The sequence below is a fragment of the Vulpes vulpes genome, chromosome 7 (genome assembly GCF_048418805.1).
Source record: "Vulpes vulpes isolate BD-2025 chromosome 7, VulVul3, whole genome shotgun sequence".
Lineage (NCBI taxonomy): Eukaryota > Metazoa > Chordata > Mammalia > Carnivora > Canidae > Vulpes > Vulpes vulpes.
The window spans coordinates 17,273,490-17,291,037 of NC_132786.1; the positions used below are offsets into that span (position 1 = coordinate 17,273,490).

Here is a 17,548-nt window from a genome sequence, read left to right on the forward strand (position 1 = left end):
TCAAGTGTCCCCCTCAGTGCCCGTCACCCAGTCACCCCCACCCCCCCGCCCTCCTCCCTTCCACCACCCCTAGTTCGTTTCCTAGAGTTAGGAGTCTTTATGTTCTGTCTCCCTTTCCTACCCAGGAAATACCTGGGTATTTCCTACCCATTTCTTCTCCCTTCCCTTCTATTCCCTTTCACTATTATTTATATTCCCCAAATGAATGAGAACATATGTTTGTCCTTGTCCATTGTGTCATTTCACTCAGCATAATACCCTCCAGTTCCATCCATGTTGAAGCAAATGGTGGGTATTTGTCGTTTCTAATGGCTGAGTAATATTCCATCGTATACATAACCACATCTTCTTTATCCATTCATCTTTCAATGGACACCAAGGCTCCTTTCACAGTGTGGCTATTGTGGACATTGCTGCTAGAAACATCGGGGTGCAGGTGTCCCGGCGTTTCATTGCATCTGAATCTTTGGGGTAAATCCCCAACAGTGCAATTGCTGGGTCGTAGGGCAGGTCTATTTTTAACTCTTTGAGAAACCTCCACACTGTTTTCCAGAGTGGCTGCACCATTTCACATTCCCACCAACAATGTAAGAGGGTTCCCTTTTCTCCGCATCCTCTCCAACATTTGTGGTTTCCTGCCTTGTTAATTTTCCCCATTCTCACTGGTGTGAGGTGGTATCTCATTGTGTTTTTGATTTGTGTTTCCCTGATGGCCAGTGATGCGGAGCATTTTCTAATGTGCGTGTTGGCCATGTCTATGTCTTCCTCTGTGAGATTTCTGTTCATGCCTTTTGCCCATTTCATGATTGGATTGTTTGTTTCTTTGGTGTTGAGATTAAGAAGTTCTTTATAGATCTTGGAAACTAGCCCTTTATCTGATACGTCCTGTGCAAATATCTTCTCCCATTCTGTAGGTTGTCTTTTAGTTTTGTTGACTGTATCCTTTGCTGTGCAAAAGCTTCTTATCTTAATGAAGTCCCAATAGTTCATTTTTGCTTTTGTTTCTTTTCCCTTCGTGGATGTATTGTTGCAAGAAGGTACTGTGGCCAAGTTCAAAAAGGGTGTTGCCTGTGTTCTCCTCTAGGATTTTGATGGAATCTTGTCTCACATTTAGATCTTTCATCCATTTTGAGTTTATCTTTGTGTATGGTGCAAGAGAGTGGTCTAGTTTCATTCTTCTGCATGTGGATGTCCAATTTTCCCAGCACCATTTATTGAAGAGACTGTCTTTCTTCCAGTGAATAGTCTTTCCTCCTTTATCGAATATTAGTTGACCATAAAGTTCAGGGTCCACTTCTGGGTTTAAATAACGATAATATAAAGAAATTCCTGGGAATGTCTTTTGTTATGCCAAAAAGCTGGGACTCTCCTTTGTTATACCAAAGACAGAACAAGAAAAATTAAAAGAAGGAGTGTCAAGTGATAGTAAAGATCTGATTTCATTCCAAACTAGAATCAGAATATAAAACATGTTCAAAAAAGGGACATCTCAGTGGCTCAGTTGTTGAGCATCTGCCTTTGGCTCAGGGTGTGATCCCAGGGCCTTGGGATCAAGGCCTGCATCAGGCTCCTTGTATGAAGCCTGCTTCTCCCTCTGCCTATGTCTCTACCTCTCCCTGTGTGTCTCTCATGAAAAAAAATATTAAAGAAACAGTAAAATAGAAAGAAAACTCTCAATGGATGGTAGAAAGCCATTTTTGTTGTTATAGAACAAAATAGGTGCATCTTTAGAATCCATTAAAACAACGTTGAGACAGGATAGATGGGATCACATGGTTGGTTATAATGAGAGGAAACTGTTTAAAAGGAATGAGAAGTTCTCAAAAATGCAAATCTGATCATGTAATCACAAATGGTTCAATACAGAAAGCAAGAGGGTACTTGGAGAACTTGGTGTTTGTTGGGGAAGTACTAGGGTAAGTTCTTGAATGAATATGTATGAAAAGAAGACAGAAGAGGGCTACAAGGGCATGGCATACATCTTGAAGAGTAACAACAGGGATGATAAATTCTAAATGTAATGAAGTTTTTTTTTTTTTTAAGGCTATGGTGGTTTTACCAAAGAATCAAAGACATGTTTACAGGTATTAAAATGATCAAGAAAGGGATGTGTTTGCACTAGGAACTCAGGGATTAATGTTCATGGCTTGATGAGTGTTATGGGTTGAAATGTGTCCCCCCAAAATATATGTTGAAGTCCTTCCTAACTGCCAATAATTTAAAATAAAATCCCATTTGGAAATATGATCATTGTAGATCTACTTAGTTAAGCTAAGTTCATACTATGTAGAGTGGTCCCTTAATCCAATATGATTGGTGTTCTTAAAAGAAGAAGAGATGAGAGAGACGTTCAGGAAGGAGAATTCCACATGAAGACACTGACACATGAGGGGAGGATGTGACAATGGAAGCAAGGATCAGAAATGAAAGAGGAAATAGTATAACTGATACCACAGGAATACAAAAGATCATAAGAGACTGCTATGAACAGTTATATGCTAACAAATGGGACAACGTAGGAGAAATGGATAAATTCTTAGACGCATACAACCTGCCAAGACTAAATCATGAAAAAAGAAAAATATGAACAAATTACTAGTACAGAGATTGAATCAGTTATCAAAAATCTCCCAACAAACAAAAGTCCAGGACCAGATGGCTTCATTGCTGAATTCTATCAAACATTTAAATAAAAATTAGTATCAATCCTTCTCAAAAAATAGAAGAGGAGTGAATACTTCCAAACTCATTTTATGAAGCCAGCATTACCCTGATTCCAAAACCAGATAAGGGCAGCACAAAGAAAAGAAAACGACAGGCCAATATCGCTGATAAACACAGGTGCATAAATCTTCAACAAAATGTTGGTAAGCCAAATCCAACAATACATTAAGGTGATGATATACACCATAATCAGGTGGGATTTATTCCAAGGATGTTTCAACATTTATAAATCAATGTGATGTGGCACATTAACAAAATGAAGGATAAAAATCATATGATCATCTCAATAGATCAGAAAAAGCATTTGACAAAATTTAACACCCATTTATAAGAAAAAGTCTCAACAAAGTAGCTATAAAGGGGACATATCTCAACATAATAAAGTCCATAGCCAACATCATATTCAGTGGGGGAAATCTCTAGGATCAGAAACAAGACAAGGATGCCCACTCTCACTACTTATATTCAAAATAGTACTGGAAATTCTTTTTTTTAAATTTTTTTTATTTTTATTTATGATAGTCACCCACACACACACACACAGAGAGAGAGAGAGAGAGAGAGAGGCAGAGACACAGGCAGAGGGAGAAGCAGGCTCCATGCACCGGGAGCCCGACGTAGGATTCGATCCCGGGTCTTCAGGATCGCGCCCTGGGCCAAAGGCAGGCGCCAAACTGCTGCGCCACCCAGGGATCCCTACTACTGGAAATTCTATCCCAGGCAATTAGGCAGGAAAAAGAAAAGGCATGGCTGCCCGGTGGCTTCCCAGCCTCCACCTGTCCCAGGGGGAGCATGAGATCCTGGGCTGTGTCCCCAGCCCCCTTTTCTCAGATGAGAAAGGAAGAAGTAAAATTATTGCCATTTGTAGATGACACAGTATTTTATATAGACAATCCGGAAGACTTCATTGAAAAACTGTTAGAACTAACACACAGGTTAGGGAGGGGGCACGATGATGGAGGAATAGGGTCCCCAAGTCACCTGGCCCCACCAACTCACCTAGATAACTTTCAAATCATCCTGTAAACGTACCCATTTGGCCTGAGATCTAAAGAGAGAACAGCTGGAATGCTGCAGTGAGAAGAGTTCGGGCTTCTATCAAGGTAGGAAGACGGAAAAATAAACAAATAAAAAAGCCTCCAAGGGGGAGGGGCCCCTGTGTGGAGCCGGGCTAAGGCCACAGGAGAGCCCCCAGGACAGGAGAGCCCAGGCCTGGAAAAGCAGGAACTTTACCAACCGTCCTGGATGGACAGGTGCTCACAGGAAGCTTAGGTAGGATCCCGGGAAGGGCGGGGATGCCCCCAGGCTCCTGGGTCACTAACAGGGGAGGGGCACCCCAGGAGAGAGCCGCTGCACCCTGCTGCCGAGCTCCCTAAGGGGCTGGATCAGGGCCCAGGGAGCAGCCTGGACCGTGCAGGCCCCGGAGCCCAGGGTGCTGGGGACACAGCCCAGGATCTCATGCTCCCCCTGGGACAGGCGGAGGCTGGGAGGCCACCGGGCAGCCAGGACGCTCCTGCCACCGGGCACCGCGAGCTCTGCAGATCAGTGCCCGGCCCCCGGAGCATCCAGGCCCCTGTGCACTGAGAGCTGCGGTGGTTACTGCGGGAGCTGACTCTAGGGCTGGACAGCTGGCCGCCGCCACTGTTGTTCCTCCTCCTGGTGTCACCTTGTACTTGAGACTGAGCAGGGGCCTCACAGCTTAAACAGCTCCCACTGAGCCGTGCACCTGGTGGGGCGGGTCAGCTCCCCAGGGGCACACACCTGAGAATCAGCACAGCAGGCCCCTTCCCCAGAAGACCAGCTGGAAGGGGAAGAGCAAGTTCTTGACCAAGCAGTGCTGGAAAGCTCCAGGGGAAGTCGAGGGACTTACAGTATATAGAATCAGAGGATACCCCTCCTTTTTTTTTGTTTTTTGTTTTTTGTTTGTCCCCCCTTTTTCCCCCTTTTCCTTCCTTTGTCCAGGACAACTTGTTTTTAGCCACTATGCACTGAGCAAAATGACTAGAAGGAAGAACTCACCACCAAAGAATCAGAAACAGTACTTTCTGCCATAGAGTTACAGAATTTGTATTACAATTCAATGTCAGAGAACCAATTCAGAAGAACAATTATAAAGCTAGTGGTGACTCTGGAAAAGAAGCATAAAGGAATCAAGAGACTTCATGACTGCAGAATTTAGATCTAATCAGGCCGAAATTAAAAATCAAGTAAATGAGATGCAATCCGAACTGGAGGTCCTAACAATGAGGGTTAAGGAGGCAGAAGAAAGAGTGTGTGACATAGAAGACAAGTTGATGGCAAGGAAGGAAGCTGAGGACAAAAGAGAAAAACAATGAAAAGATCATGAGGAAAAGTTAAGGGAGATAAATGACAGCCTCAGAGGGAAAATCTACCTTTAATTGGAGTTCCAGAGGGCGCTGAAGACACAGAGGACCAGAAAGTGTATTTGAACAAATCATAGCTGAGAACTTCCCTAACTTGGAGAGGGAAACAGGCATTCAGATCCAGGAGATAGAGAGATCCCCCTTAAAATCAATAAAAACTGTTCAACACCCCAACATTTAATAGTGAAACTTGCAAATTCCAAGGGTAAAGAGAAGATTCTTAAAGCAGCAAGAGACAAGAGATCCCTGACTTTTATGGGGAGGAGTATCAGGGTAACAGCAGACCTCTCCACAGAGACCTGGCAGGCCAGAAAGGGCTGGCAGGATATATTCAGGGTCCTAAATGAGAAGAACATGCAGCCAAGAATACTTTATGCAGCAAGGCTCTCATTCAGAATGGAAGGAGAGATAAAGAGCTTCCAAGAAGACAGGCAGGAACTGAAAGAATATGTGACCTGCAAACCAGCTCTGCAAGAAATATTAAGGGGGACTCTGTAAGACAAAGAGGATGCCCAAAGAAATAATCCACAAAAACAGGGACTGAATCGGTATCATGATGACCCTAAATTCATAGCTTTCAATAGTAACTCTGAACGTGAATAGGCTAAATGATCCCATCAAAAGACGCAGGGTTTCAGACTGGAGAAAAAAGCAAGACCCATCTATTTGCTGTCTACAGGAGACTCATAAGGACACCTACAGTCTGAAAATAAAACGTTAGAGAACCATTGACCATTCAAATGGTCCTCAAGACAACAGGGGTAGCCATCCTTATATCATCAGATAAATAAGTTTATCCCAAAGACTGTAGTAAGAGATGAAGAGGGACACTATATCACACTTAAAGGGTCTATCCAACAAGAGGACCTAACAATCATGAATATTTATGCCCCGAATGTGGGAGCTGCCAAGGATATCAATCAATTAATAACCAAAGTTAAGACATACTTAGATAATAATACACTTATACTGGGTGACTTGAACATAGCACTTTCTAAAATCCATAGATCTTCTAAGTACAACATCTCCAAAGAAACACGAGCTTTAAATGATACACTGGACCAGATGGATTTCACAGATATTTACAGAACTTTACATCCAAACGCAACTGAATACACATTCTTCTGAAGCGCACACGGAACTTTCTCCAGAATAGGCCACATACTGGGTCACAAATCAGGTCGTAACCGATACCAAAAGATTGGGATCGTCCCCTGCATATTTTCAGACCATATTGATGTAAAATTAGAACTAAATCACAAGAAGAAGTTTGGAAGGATTTCAAACACGTGCAGGTTAAGGACCATCCTGCTAGGGATCCCTGGGTGGCATAGCAGTTTGGCGCCTGCCTTTGGCCCAGGGCGCGATCCTGGAGACCCGGGATCGAATCCCACATCGGGCTCCCGGTGCATGGAGCCTGCTTCTCCCTCTGCCTGTGTCTCTGCCTTTCTCTCTCTCTCTCTCTCTCTGTATGACTATCATAAATAAATAAAAAAAAATTGAAAAAAAAAAGGACCATCCTGCTAAAAGATGAAAGGGTCAACCAGGAAATTAGAGAAGAATTAAAAAGATTCACGGAAACTAATAAGAATGAAGATACAACCGTTCAAAATCTTTGGGACACAGCAAAAGTGATCCCAGATAGGGGAAATACATCACAATACAAGCATCCATCCAATCACTGGAAAGAACTCAAATACAAAAGCTAACCTTGCACCTAAAGGAGCTGGAGAAGGAACGGCAAATGAAACCTTCACCCAGCAGAAGACGACAGTTAATAAAGATTCGAGCAGAACTCAATGAAATAGAGAGCAGACAAGCTGTGGAACAGATCAACAAAACCAGGAGGTGGTTCTTTGAAAGAATTAAGAAGAGAGAGAAACCATCAGCCAGCCTTATTAAAAAGAAGAGACAAAAGACTCAAATTAATAAAATCATGAATGAGAAAGGAGAGATCACCACCAACACCAAGGAAATACAAACGATTTTAAAAACATTATTCTATTTTAATTACTCCATTTTCTCCATTCAAGATCCAGCTTTATTTTTTGTTTTATTTAATTATCTTCAAAGATGTTGCTTCTCCTCTGCTAACTTCCTAGTTCTGCATATGTGTCTACACTTATATCCGTTTCTCTGTCAGTGCGCGTGGATACACAACACGATTTCAGTTCAGGTGGTGGTCATGCTGGAGAGTCAGTGCCTCCTGTCTACTTACAGTTCTGTGGCTGACAGCAGGTTTCCTACTTGTAAACACTCAGTCTTAAGACTCACTAGATTGATTCATCACGCTGCCTTTTTATGATCACCCTCATATGTTTCAATTCTACATGCCTGCAACCACACTAATTCTTATTTTAAAAAGTCAATGTTAATTCTTCTTTTTTACTTCCATGTATATTCATAAATGGTCATGTTCATTTTTATATCCATATTCAAATAGGCAGCATTATTTCCATACACACACACACACACACACACACACACACACACACACAAATCTTGCTCTCATTTCGCTCATACGGTCTGTACTTCAAGTAGAAAATTTTCATTCAGCTTGAGGAGATGCCTTGTTTGTTTTGTGGAGCAGATCTGGTGATGTTTTCTCTGTTTTGTGGGATATGATTCAGAATTCCTGGGTTTGTGCCTCCCTGCTTGCAGGACACCTGCTTCTCCCTCTCCCTCTGCCTGTCTCCACTGATCATGCTCCCTCCTCTCTCTCTCTCCCTCTCTCTCTTAAACAAATAAATAAAATCCTAAAAATTAATACTACTTCTAATAAATAACACACAGAGTGAGCATAAAGGTGGACATGCAGGCCTGCTAGACCTGGCTGGAGACCCCCTCCCTCGTGCCTGTGTTTGTCGTCTTCCCCTTGTGCTGCTGGCTGCAGAGGTGCATGACCTCCCGGGGAGGGAGGAGGCCCATGGAGGAGCCACCCTGGCTCCTGAAAGACCCCGTGAACGAGTTCAATCTCCAATCTGAACAGCCACTCAGTGCTGTCAGGTGGGGCAATCTCTGCTGACGCGGTACTGACACTGGGGGAGTCACTTGATAATTCAGCATAATGGGATAGACCTACAAAATGTGGATCACCAAATTAACTGAAATAGTTATCAGTCTACTAGTTTTAAAATGACCAATGGACGCCTGCCTGCCTCAGCCTGAAGGGCGTGTGGTTATTGATCTCGGGGTCCTGAGTTTGAGTCCCACATTGGGCACAGAGTTTCCTTAAAAAAAAAAGAAAAGCACAAGTATTTAAAAATGCTCCAAATCAATAAGGCTCCCACCACTGAGCTGGCCCGTGGTGGGATGGGTCCTCCCACCTGCTCCTTCAGCCGCTGAGCCCTGAGCACAGACGGTGCCAGAGCTGATAAAGAGACCAGATCCTCCCTCTCGGAGCTCATGCTCCAGGGGGGAAGATGGACAAAATACGGAACAACATCAGGAATGGAAAGAGCAATGGTTCCCTAGAAAGAGAGCCTGGTGCTTCCCTGGGTCCTGAGCCCCGGAGGTGAGGCTGTGACAAACTGTGGGGCTTTGACAAACACAGCAGCTAGGGCTCCAGGGGGCCACTGAGGGGAGCAGGTGAAGACCCCAGCAGGGCCACTGCCTCGCCAGGATCACAGCCTGGGAAGGAGGCAGAAGGGGGCATGAAGCCAGGCTCTGTCCTCCGTTGGGGGCCAGGGCTGCCCCTCCCCTTCCTGAGGGGGCTGGGAAAAGGTTGTGTGGATGGAACTGGCTACAGACATGGAGATGTGACGGGGTGGGGGTGGGCATTGACAGCCCAGACGGGAGGCATTCCAGCACGTTCCAGTCTGAGGAAGAGCCCAGGTCAGGGCGACCCACTGGGTGCACCGCTGTCCACAGCTCACCCAGGGGAAACGAGGGAATGGCCCGTAACACACGACAGGCAGGGTTTCAGGATAAGGACGGCCTCACACCTTCTAGGCCAAGACTCCCACACCTACTGTAGGGTTTGCCTTGGATTCAGGAGCCTAGGATCTTGGGAAGTTTTGACCATCCCTGCCCCGGTGGGACTGTCATCTTCTGGGCCTCCAGAATGAGGGTACTGGTGCCCACGTGTGTGCACACAGGGACCTTGTGGGCCTGGACGCATGTACACACCAAGGAAGAACATGTGGTGGGAGGTATTTCCTGCATGGGACACCCACCCCAAATGTCATAGATATGATGCCGCAGTGGCCTGGGGATGTCTGGAGAAAGCACCTGCTAGGATAGTCCCTATCCCACAGGCAAGAGGCAGACCATCCCCGATGGGCTCAATGGCTTCTCCGGGGTGAAAACCAGGGAAGAATGGAAAGTTGTGTCTGAACCCAGGTGCGTTTCCAGGCTGGGGCCCTGGCTGCACACAGTCCTTCCCTGGGGCCTGTGGAGAGGGGTGCGGTTGTGTCACTGTGTGCACACAGGCCATTGCCCGCAGGGAGGGGGGAGCCGTCGGCAGCCCCGAGCGCTGCTCCTGAAGCTTCCTCCAGGAGTGGACTTAGGGAGGGGGCCCCAGGCAGTGAGGTCACTTCTTTCACAACAGAGGCCAACAGAACTTGGAACCCCTGCACCCGTGCCCCCACATTCTAGTGCAGCCCCACCTCAGGCTCACTTTCAGGAGACTTCTGCTACTGAAAGATGTTCTCTTATAGCATTTCCAGTTTTGATGAACTCCAGGAACCCCAGGATTGCTGCTGCTTCGAATGGTGTAGCCGTTGGTGCCGCCGTCAAACCGAACGCCTCAGGGAGTTTTTCAGGAGGGTCCGGAGGGTAATACAGAGCAGGCCAGGCCAGGCCAGGCCACCTGTGCCAGCCATCCTGGGCAGCCCCATCCCCTCCTCTTCAGGGAACCAGGGATGTGTGGGCAGGTCGCATCCAGGCTGGAGGATGCAGGGCAGCAGGTTCCCCGGTGATCCCTTCAGGGTCACCCTGAGGTCACGGTGGGCAGGGTGGAAACAGGATTCCTGAGGTGCCCTCTTACCCAACTCGGAGTTAACCCAAAGCCCTGCAGCCGCATCCCTTTGCTCTCCTTGGGGGAGGTGTGTGCCGGCTGTGCTGTGGTGTGTCTGCAAAGGAGTCACTGGGTGTGCGGCCCGGCCGAGGCGGCCAAACGAGGCACTGAGGCCTCCTGCCTGGCTGCCCCGCACTGTCTTTACAGAGCTCCATATGGGAAATACGGAGCTCCTCATGGGACTATGAGTGGCGGTGGAAGTGGACGGAAGAGGACATCCCACACACCCCGGAGTCCAGCACATCTACCGAAGACCTGCAAGGGTTCAAGGTGAGTGCAGGGGCTGGGGCCACCCGACACCCAGGGCCCCGATGCAGCAGGAAGGGCCCCAGGTCCCAGAAGCCAGCCTGCTGCTCCCCTGGGCTCCCCCGTAGACTTCTGCTGCTACATGAGTCTGGATTCCCCTCCTCCCCAAACTTGCCCCCATGGGCCTGCCCCTGCCTGGGCCAGATGCATGCAGAGTCCCTGTGCACAGATTTGTAGGAATATCAGAATAGAGCCTTCAGGGGATGCCTGGTCGCCCAGTGGTTTAGCGCCTGCCTTCTGCCCAGGCCCTGATGCTGGAGACCCGGGATCGAGTCCCGCCTCGGGCTCTCTGCATGGGGACTGCTTCTACCTCTGTCTGTGTGTCTGCCCCTCTCTCTCTCTCTCTCTCTCTCTCTCTCTCTCTGTGTGTGTGTGTCGTGAATAAATAATAAAAACTGTTTTTTATAATGGTTTCTTTTTAAAGATTTTATTTATTTATTCACGAGAGACAAAGAGAGAGAGGCAGAGACAGAAGCAGAGGGAGAAGCAGGCTCCATGCAGGGAGCCTGATGTGGGACTGGATCCTGGGTCCCCAGGATCACGCCCTGAGCTGAAGGCAGTGCTAAACCACTGAGCCACCCGGGCTGCCCATAAAAACTTTTGAAAAAGAGACACACCATGTCTCATCGCACGCGGTCTCCAGTAGTTTGCACTGTGCTATGCTTTCTCCTAACTGGTGCTCCCAGGAGGCCCCATTGGCCTGACGTCCTTCCCCACCTACTCCAAGGCTTGAGCATGGTCCTGGTGACTTGGGAGACTTTTCCCCAAAAGGACACGGGGCTCACTGTACTATGTCTATCGCTCTGCAGTTAGGTTTTGAAGGAGCGCATCCCTGCCCCCTCCTCCCGGGGTCAGGCACAGGGGCCTCGAGTGTTGTACAACATGTCAGAAGGCCAGTTGGTTCCCACAGCCACTGAGCCCTTCACTGATGCAGGACTTCGATGAGATTCCCTTCTGTTGCCAAGTCACAGGATGGCACTAAACATCCTGCAGCCCTCAGGCCCTGGGCCCTCCCACCCAAGGAAAGGTCTCTGTGTGGGCACCTGGAGACAGGGACGTGTGGTCAAATTCAAAGGGTAAAGCCGTTAATGCAGGGAGGTGCTGTCAAAACTCAGCTGACAAGCTGCCCTGGGATACTGACCCCTCCCACTTGAGATCCTTGTATTGATCCATATTTTTTTTAAATTTATCCTCTAAGATTATTTCTTTAGTGGATAGTTTGTCCGTTTAAGAGACAGAGAGCAGGGAGCGGAAGAGGGAGACACAGTCTCCTCAAGCACACTCTGCCCCAAGCGCAGAGCCTGCCAGGGGCGGGATCTCAGGATGAGGAGACCATGACCTGAGCCACAACCGAGAGTCAGATGCTAAGTGACTGAGCCACAGACGTCAAGCCCCGTGTTCCTACTGTGGGCACTCCTGCCCCCCCCCCCGCACCCCGCAGCCACTGAGAGCTCGGGCTTTGGCCTACGCTCCAACTCCCAGGTGGTCTGGAGGCTACAGTGCAGGCTGCACATCCCCTCTGTCCCACCTCAGGCTGAAAGGGCCTCAGCCCTGAGAAGGAATCAGATCTGCCCGACCACCCCCAGCCGGGAGGAGCTGCTGGAGCAGCAGGTAGAAGAACTGGTGCCCGCCTTGCTGTCCTTGGACGACCTTTCCATTTTTCAATTTATGGAAACATATATTGATTTTGGCACCACCGAAGAGGTCCTGGACCTGCTGTTTGCAAAGTGAGCACCCTGACCCTCCACAGCCCAGTGGGATGGGCCACCTACTGGTTGGGAGTCTTGGGAATGTTCCTGAACTTCCTGGCCCCTGGGGCTGCTCCTCCGCCTGGAGCAGAGTCACACAGGGCCTTGTCGGGTCCTGAGGGGAGGCCCCGGGGCCTGGCCTGTGGCAGGTCGGCTAGAGGGGCTGTGATTGTGCTCATCAGTCATCGTTCTCTCCCCATGACGAAGCCTGTGCCTCCTCCCCACCGTCACCAGGGACTTGAGCTGGCCTTTTTGCATTGAAAGGGAGGTTTGAGTCCATCTGGGGTCTGTGTCCTGGGGCATTCAGGGTACGGGTCCCCGGGGACACCGGGGCGCCCTGGCCCACTCGGATGTCAGCCATGGGCCTGGCCAGAGACCATTCACTCCTCAAGCATTCAGGAGCACCCAGCAGGTGCAGGCACTTCTCCAGGAGCTGCCCGTGGCCCCATGCACAGAGCTGACGGCCTCCCAGGGTTCTGGACTAGTTGGGGTTCAGAGGGTGACAGCAGCTATGAGGAGAGGTCGGCTCCACAGGACGCTTCATGTGATGTCCCCCGCCCTCCTCTAGATATCGAAGCATCGAAGCGTCCCCCAAGATAGGAGGAATCCAGATGCGCTGGGATATGTGAGTGAGCTCTGGCTCATGCAGGAGGGCCTCTCCAAGAGGGCCGCGAGGGGGCTGTGGGTCGGAGGGGCTGCTGGACCCTCACAGGTCAACAATTCCTGTGACAGGGTAAAGGTCTGAGGCCCCTTCAGGAAAAGAGCAAAGGAGAGCCGTGGGTGGGGTGCGGGCTTTGTGGGAGAGCACTGGGACCCCAAAGGGAGACCTCCTCCCTGCCCATCCCCCCCAACCTTCTGTCTGCCCCACACCTGGGACGCAGACCAGAGGGTGTGGGGAACATCACACTCACCAATCTGGTGGCACCTGGACCCGGGTGCACGGCAGGTGCTCAGGAGAGCCAGTGAGGGCTCACGGACCAGACGGCCCCTGCCCAGTGGGAGATTAGAGTCAGTGGAAGGACACCCCCTGGGGGCCCCTCGTGAGTGAGGCAGGGCAGACCCACGGGAGGGAAGGTTTCCCCGGGAAAGACAGTGATGGTCACACCGCTGGTCATGGGCTCCCACGCACAGAGGCTTTGTGCCAACCCTCTTCAGTGAGCAGGCCTGTGGCAGGCAGGACCGCCAGGTGGCAGGTGGACAAGGAACAGCAATTGCCTCCGACAGCCCCGTGCGGAAGGTTGAGGGCCCCGGTTCCTGCAGGGCTTCCCCGGGACACCTCTGTGTGAGGGAGCCCTGTCTTCTGACGCCTCTGCCCACCTGTCCCTCCCCAGCACCATGTCCTCCTTCCTGAGCATCTGGCTGGAATACTATGAGGAGGACTTCGACGATCCCCCAGAATTTCCTGCCCTGACAAAGCTAATGAATTTCACGGGACAGTACTTTCCAGGCTCAACGCTGGACGATCGAGTCAACAGTTACTTTGAATATTTAAGAAACCTCCATCAACCAGAGTTTGAGGGTGGAGGTGAGGAGGACTGGGGTGGCCAAGTTGGGGACAGGGTGCGAAACACAGATCAAGCCTCCATGCTGCTGGGCCGGGAGCACTGGGTAGGCTCACACCCCATCCCCACGGGCTGCAGTCTGGGGAGACCTCCCAGGGCTCTTGCACTCACACACGTTGAGCGGTGGGAAGAGTGTCCTTGATTTGAGAGGGACGTGGAAAGTCCATCCTGGTGATGATACTTTGTCTTCTTGGAGATGATACTCTGTCTTCGGACCCCGAGCAACACCCTGAACCACCCCAAGAGTGCGCCCGAGTTTCAACGGTGGGGCCTGCTGCACCTTCAGGGTCTCAGGGGATGGAGCTGGTCCCAGCTGCTGGAGCTGAGGGCTCGGCCCGAGGCCTGACGCCAGCTGCTGTGTACAAGGTAAGACACGTGGTAGTCAGACCTCTGAATCCCTGTCCTGAGCTGGAAGAGCCACCTGCACCCTTGGGAACCCTGGAGGCCAAACGGGCCCCACCACCGGCTATCGTGGTCATCGATGTGCCGAAGGAACCATGTCACTCAGTGGAGCAACCGGCTGCGGACTCGGAGCAACAACCTGAACCACCGCAAGAGCCTGCCCGAGCCCCGACTGTGGGGCCTGCTGCACCTTCCCAGGCTCAGGGGAAGGAGCTGGTCCCGGCTGGGGGAGCTGAGGGCTCGGCTGGAGCCCTGATGCCAGCTGCTGTATACAAGGCAAGACACGTGGTGGTCAGACCTCTGAATCCCTGTCCCGACCCGGAGGAACCACCTGCACCCTTGGGAGCCCTGGGGGCCGAACGGGCCCCACCACCGGCGATCGAGGTCATCAATGTGGTGGAGCAGCCGCCTCACTCAGGGGAGCAACGGGCTTCGGACCCCGAGCAACACCCTGAACCACCGCGGCAAGAGCCCGCCCGAGGCCGACTGTGGGGCCTGCTGAAGCTCCTGGGCTTCAGGTGATCGAGCTGGTCCCGGCTGCTGGTGCTGAGGGCTTGGCCAGAGCCGGGATGCCAGCTGCTGTGTTCAAGCCAAGACACGTGGTGGTCAGACCTCTGAATCCCTGTCCTGACCTGGTAGAGCCACCTGCACCCTTGGGAGCCCTGGAGGCTGAATGGGCCCCACCACCAGCTATCGAGGTCATCGATGTGCCGGAGCAGCCACCTCACTCAGGGGAGCAACCGGCTTCGGACCCCGGGCAATACCCTGAACCACCGAGGCAAGAGCCCGCCCGAGGCCGACTGTGGGGCCTGCTAAAGTTTCTGGGCCTGAGGTGATGGAGCCAGTCCCAGCTGCTGGTGCTGAGAGCTAAGCCTGGGCCGAGATGCCGGCTGCTGAGGTCAAGCCAAGGTACCTGGTTGTCATACCTCTGAATCACTGTCCCGACCTGGAGGAGCCACCTGCTTCTTGGCCACCCCAGAAGGAGGAGCAGGTCCCGGTGCTGGCTCTCGAGTTCATCTCAAGTTCATCGAAGGGCCGGAGCTGTCACCTGCCTCAGTGGAGCCACCAGCCTCGGCTCCCGAGCAGCAGCTCGTGATGGCTGCAGCACAACTGAAGCCTTCCCCGCCCCTTTCATTGTGCTGTTTCTGTATTTTGTGTTTTTCATAAACCTCTATAATTGCTTCATGAATTTTATTTGTAATAAAGGGTAAGTTAACTTTGTACAAAATTGACTCTGATGCTTTTAAATTATACATCGTGGTACTATAGGTCCATTCATACTTCCAAACTCGTTCTATGAGGCCAGCATCACCTTAATTCCAAAACCAGACAAAGACCCCACCAAAAAGGAGAATTATAGAACGATATCCCCGATGAACACGGATGAACACTGACATGAAGGCAAGCATTGATTTCATATGAATGTTGCAGAGGTGGTGGTGATTGGAGAAAACAGTTCCCAGATTGTAAGAGTTAACTGAAGATATTGACACAATTTTAAAAAATCAGTAAAGGAATGTATATAATATTGCTCTTGTGTTTTACAGTAAGATTTGTTGCTCTCAGACTGTGTAAAACAAAATTTATTCATGTTTTCTGCATATTAAAAAATCCTATTGTACCAATTGGTAAACTATTAAATGCCTATAAAACTAGAAAAAAAAATAAATAAAAAAAATAAAAATAAAAAAAAAACTCTGAAAACTTGTATCTCTGAAACCGTGTTCAAGATACAAGCCGACAGGATCCAACAGTACATAAAGAAGATTACTCGCCATGACCAAGTGGATTTATCCCCGGGATGCAAGGCTGGTTCAACACTCGTAAAGCAGTCAATGGGATGGATCACATCAACAAGAGAAAAAACAAGAACCAGATGATCCTCTCAATACATGCAGAGAAAGCATTTGACAAAATACAGCATCCATTCCTGATCAAAACTCTTGACACTGTAGTGATAGACGGAACATTCCTCAGCATCTTCAAAGCCATCTACGAAAAGCCCATAGCAAATATCATTCCCGATGGGAAAACACTGGAGGCCCTCTCCCCTAAGGTCAGGAACACGACAGGGACGTACACTCTCACCACGGCTACTCAACATACTACTACAAGTCCTAGATTCAGCAATCAGGCAGCAAAAAGAAATAAAAGGCATTCAAATTGGCAAAGAAGAGGTCAAACTCTCCCTCTTCGCAGATGACATGATACTGTACCTAGAAAACCCAAAAGACTCCACCCCAAGATTGCTAGAACTCCTACAGGAAATTCGGCAGCGTGGCAGGATACCAAATCAATGCCCAGAAATCAGTGGCATTTCTATATACTAGCAATGAGACTGAAGAAAGAGAAATTAAGGAGTCAGTCCCATTGACAATTGCACCCAAAAGCATGAGATACCTAGGAATACACCTAACCAGAGAGGTAAAGGATCCCTACCCGAAAAACTATAGAGCACGTCTGAAAGAAACTGAGGAAGACACAGAGAGATGGAAAACGATTCCATGCTCCTGGATTGGAAGAATTCATATATTGGGAAAATGTCCACGTGACCCAGGGCAATTTACACATGGAACACAATCCCTATCGAAATACATTGGACTTTCTTCAGAGAGTTGGAACAAATCATCTGAAGATTAGTGTGGAATCAGAAAAGACCCCAAGTAGCCAGGGGAATATGAAAAAAGAAAACCAGAGCCGGGGCATCACAATGCTGGATGTCAAGTTGTACTACAAAGCTGTGCTCATCAAGACAGTGTGGTACTGGCACAAATCAGACACACAGGTCAATGGAACAGAACGGAGAATCCAGAAGTGGACCCTCAACTCTATGGTCAACTAATATTCGACAAAGCAAGAAACACCATCCACCGGAACAAAGACAGTCTCTTCAATAAATGCTGCTGGGAACATTGGACAGCCACACGCAGAGGAATGAAACTGGACCATTCTCTCAAACCACCGAACACAAAGAGAAACTCAAAATGGATGAAAGATCTAAATGTGAAACAGGAAGCCATCAAAATCCTAGAGGAGAACACAGGCAACACCCTGCTGGAACTTGGCCAGAGCAACTTCTTGCAAGATACATCCATGAAGGCCAGGGAAACAAGAGCCAAAATGAATCACTGGGACTTCATCAAGATGAGGAGCTTCCGCACAGCAAAAGAAACGCTCAAAAAAACTAAAAGACAACCCACAGAATGGGAGAAGATATTTGTAAATGACCGTCAGATAAAAGGCCAGTGTCCAAGATCTCTAAAAAACTCATTCTACTCTACAGCAAAGAAACCAATAATCCAATCATGAAATGGGCAAAAGACATGAACAGAAATGTCACAGAGGAAGACATAGACGTGGCCACCAAGCACATGAGACAATGCTCCGCATCACTGGCCATCAGGG

At 49.4% G+C, this 17,548-nt stretch overlaps 2 protein-coding genes across 2 annotated transcripts in view; one reads left to right on the forward strand and one right to left on the reverse strand.

Annotated features, from left to right (window-relative positions):
• Positions 1-17,548, reverse strand: part of LOC140599792 (adenylate cyclase type 1-like) — a 235,942-nt gene that overhangs the window by 23,413 nt on the left and 194,981 nt on the right. The window lies entirely within an intron of this gene.
• LOC140599762 (uncharacterized) lies at positions 10,373-14,959 on the forward strand. The gene is made up of 5 exons (XM_072764930.1): positions 10,373-10,395; positions 11,965-12,158; positions 13,511-13,704; positions 13,938-14,586; positions 14,812-14,959. The coding sequence occupies exons 2-5, from the start codon at positions 12,100-12,102 to the stop codon at positions 14,957-14,959; spliced, it is 1,050 nt and encodes a 349-aa protein (XP_072621031.1). The 5' UTR covers positions 10,373-10,395; positions 11,965-12,099.

Coding starts and splice junctions, on each gene's coding strand:
- LOC140599762 (XM_072764930.1), top strand. CDS start 12,100: ATGGAAACATATATTGATTTTGGCACCACCGAAGAGGTCCTGGACCTG. Junction 12,159..13,510: donor CTGGACCTGCTGTTTGCAAA/GTGAGCACCCTG, acceptor GTCCCTCCCCAG/CACCATGTCCTCCTTCCTGA. Junction 14,587..14,811: donor CAACGGGCTTCGGACCCCGA/GCAACACCCTGA, acceptor GGAGCCCTGGAG/GCTGAATGGGCCCCACCACC.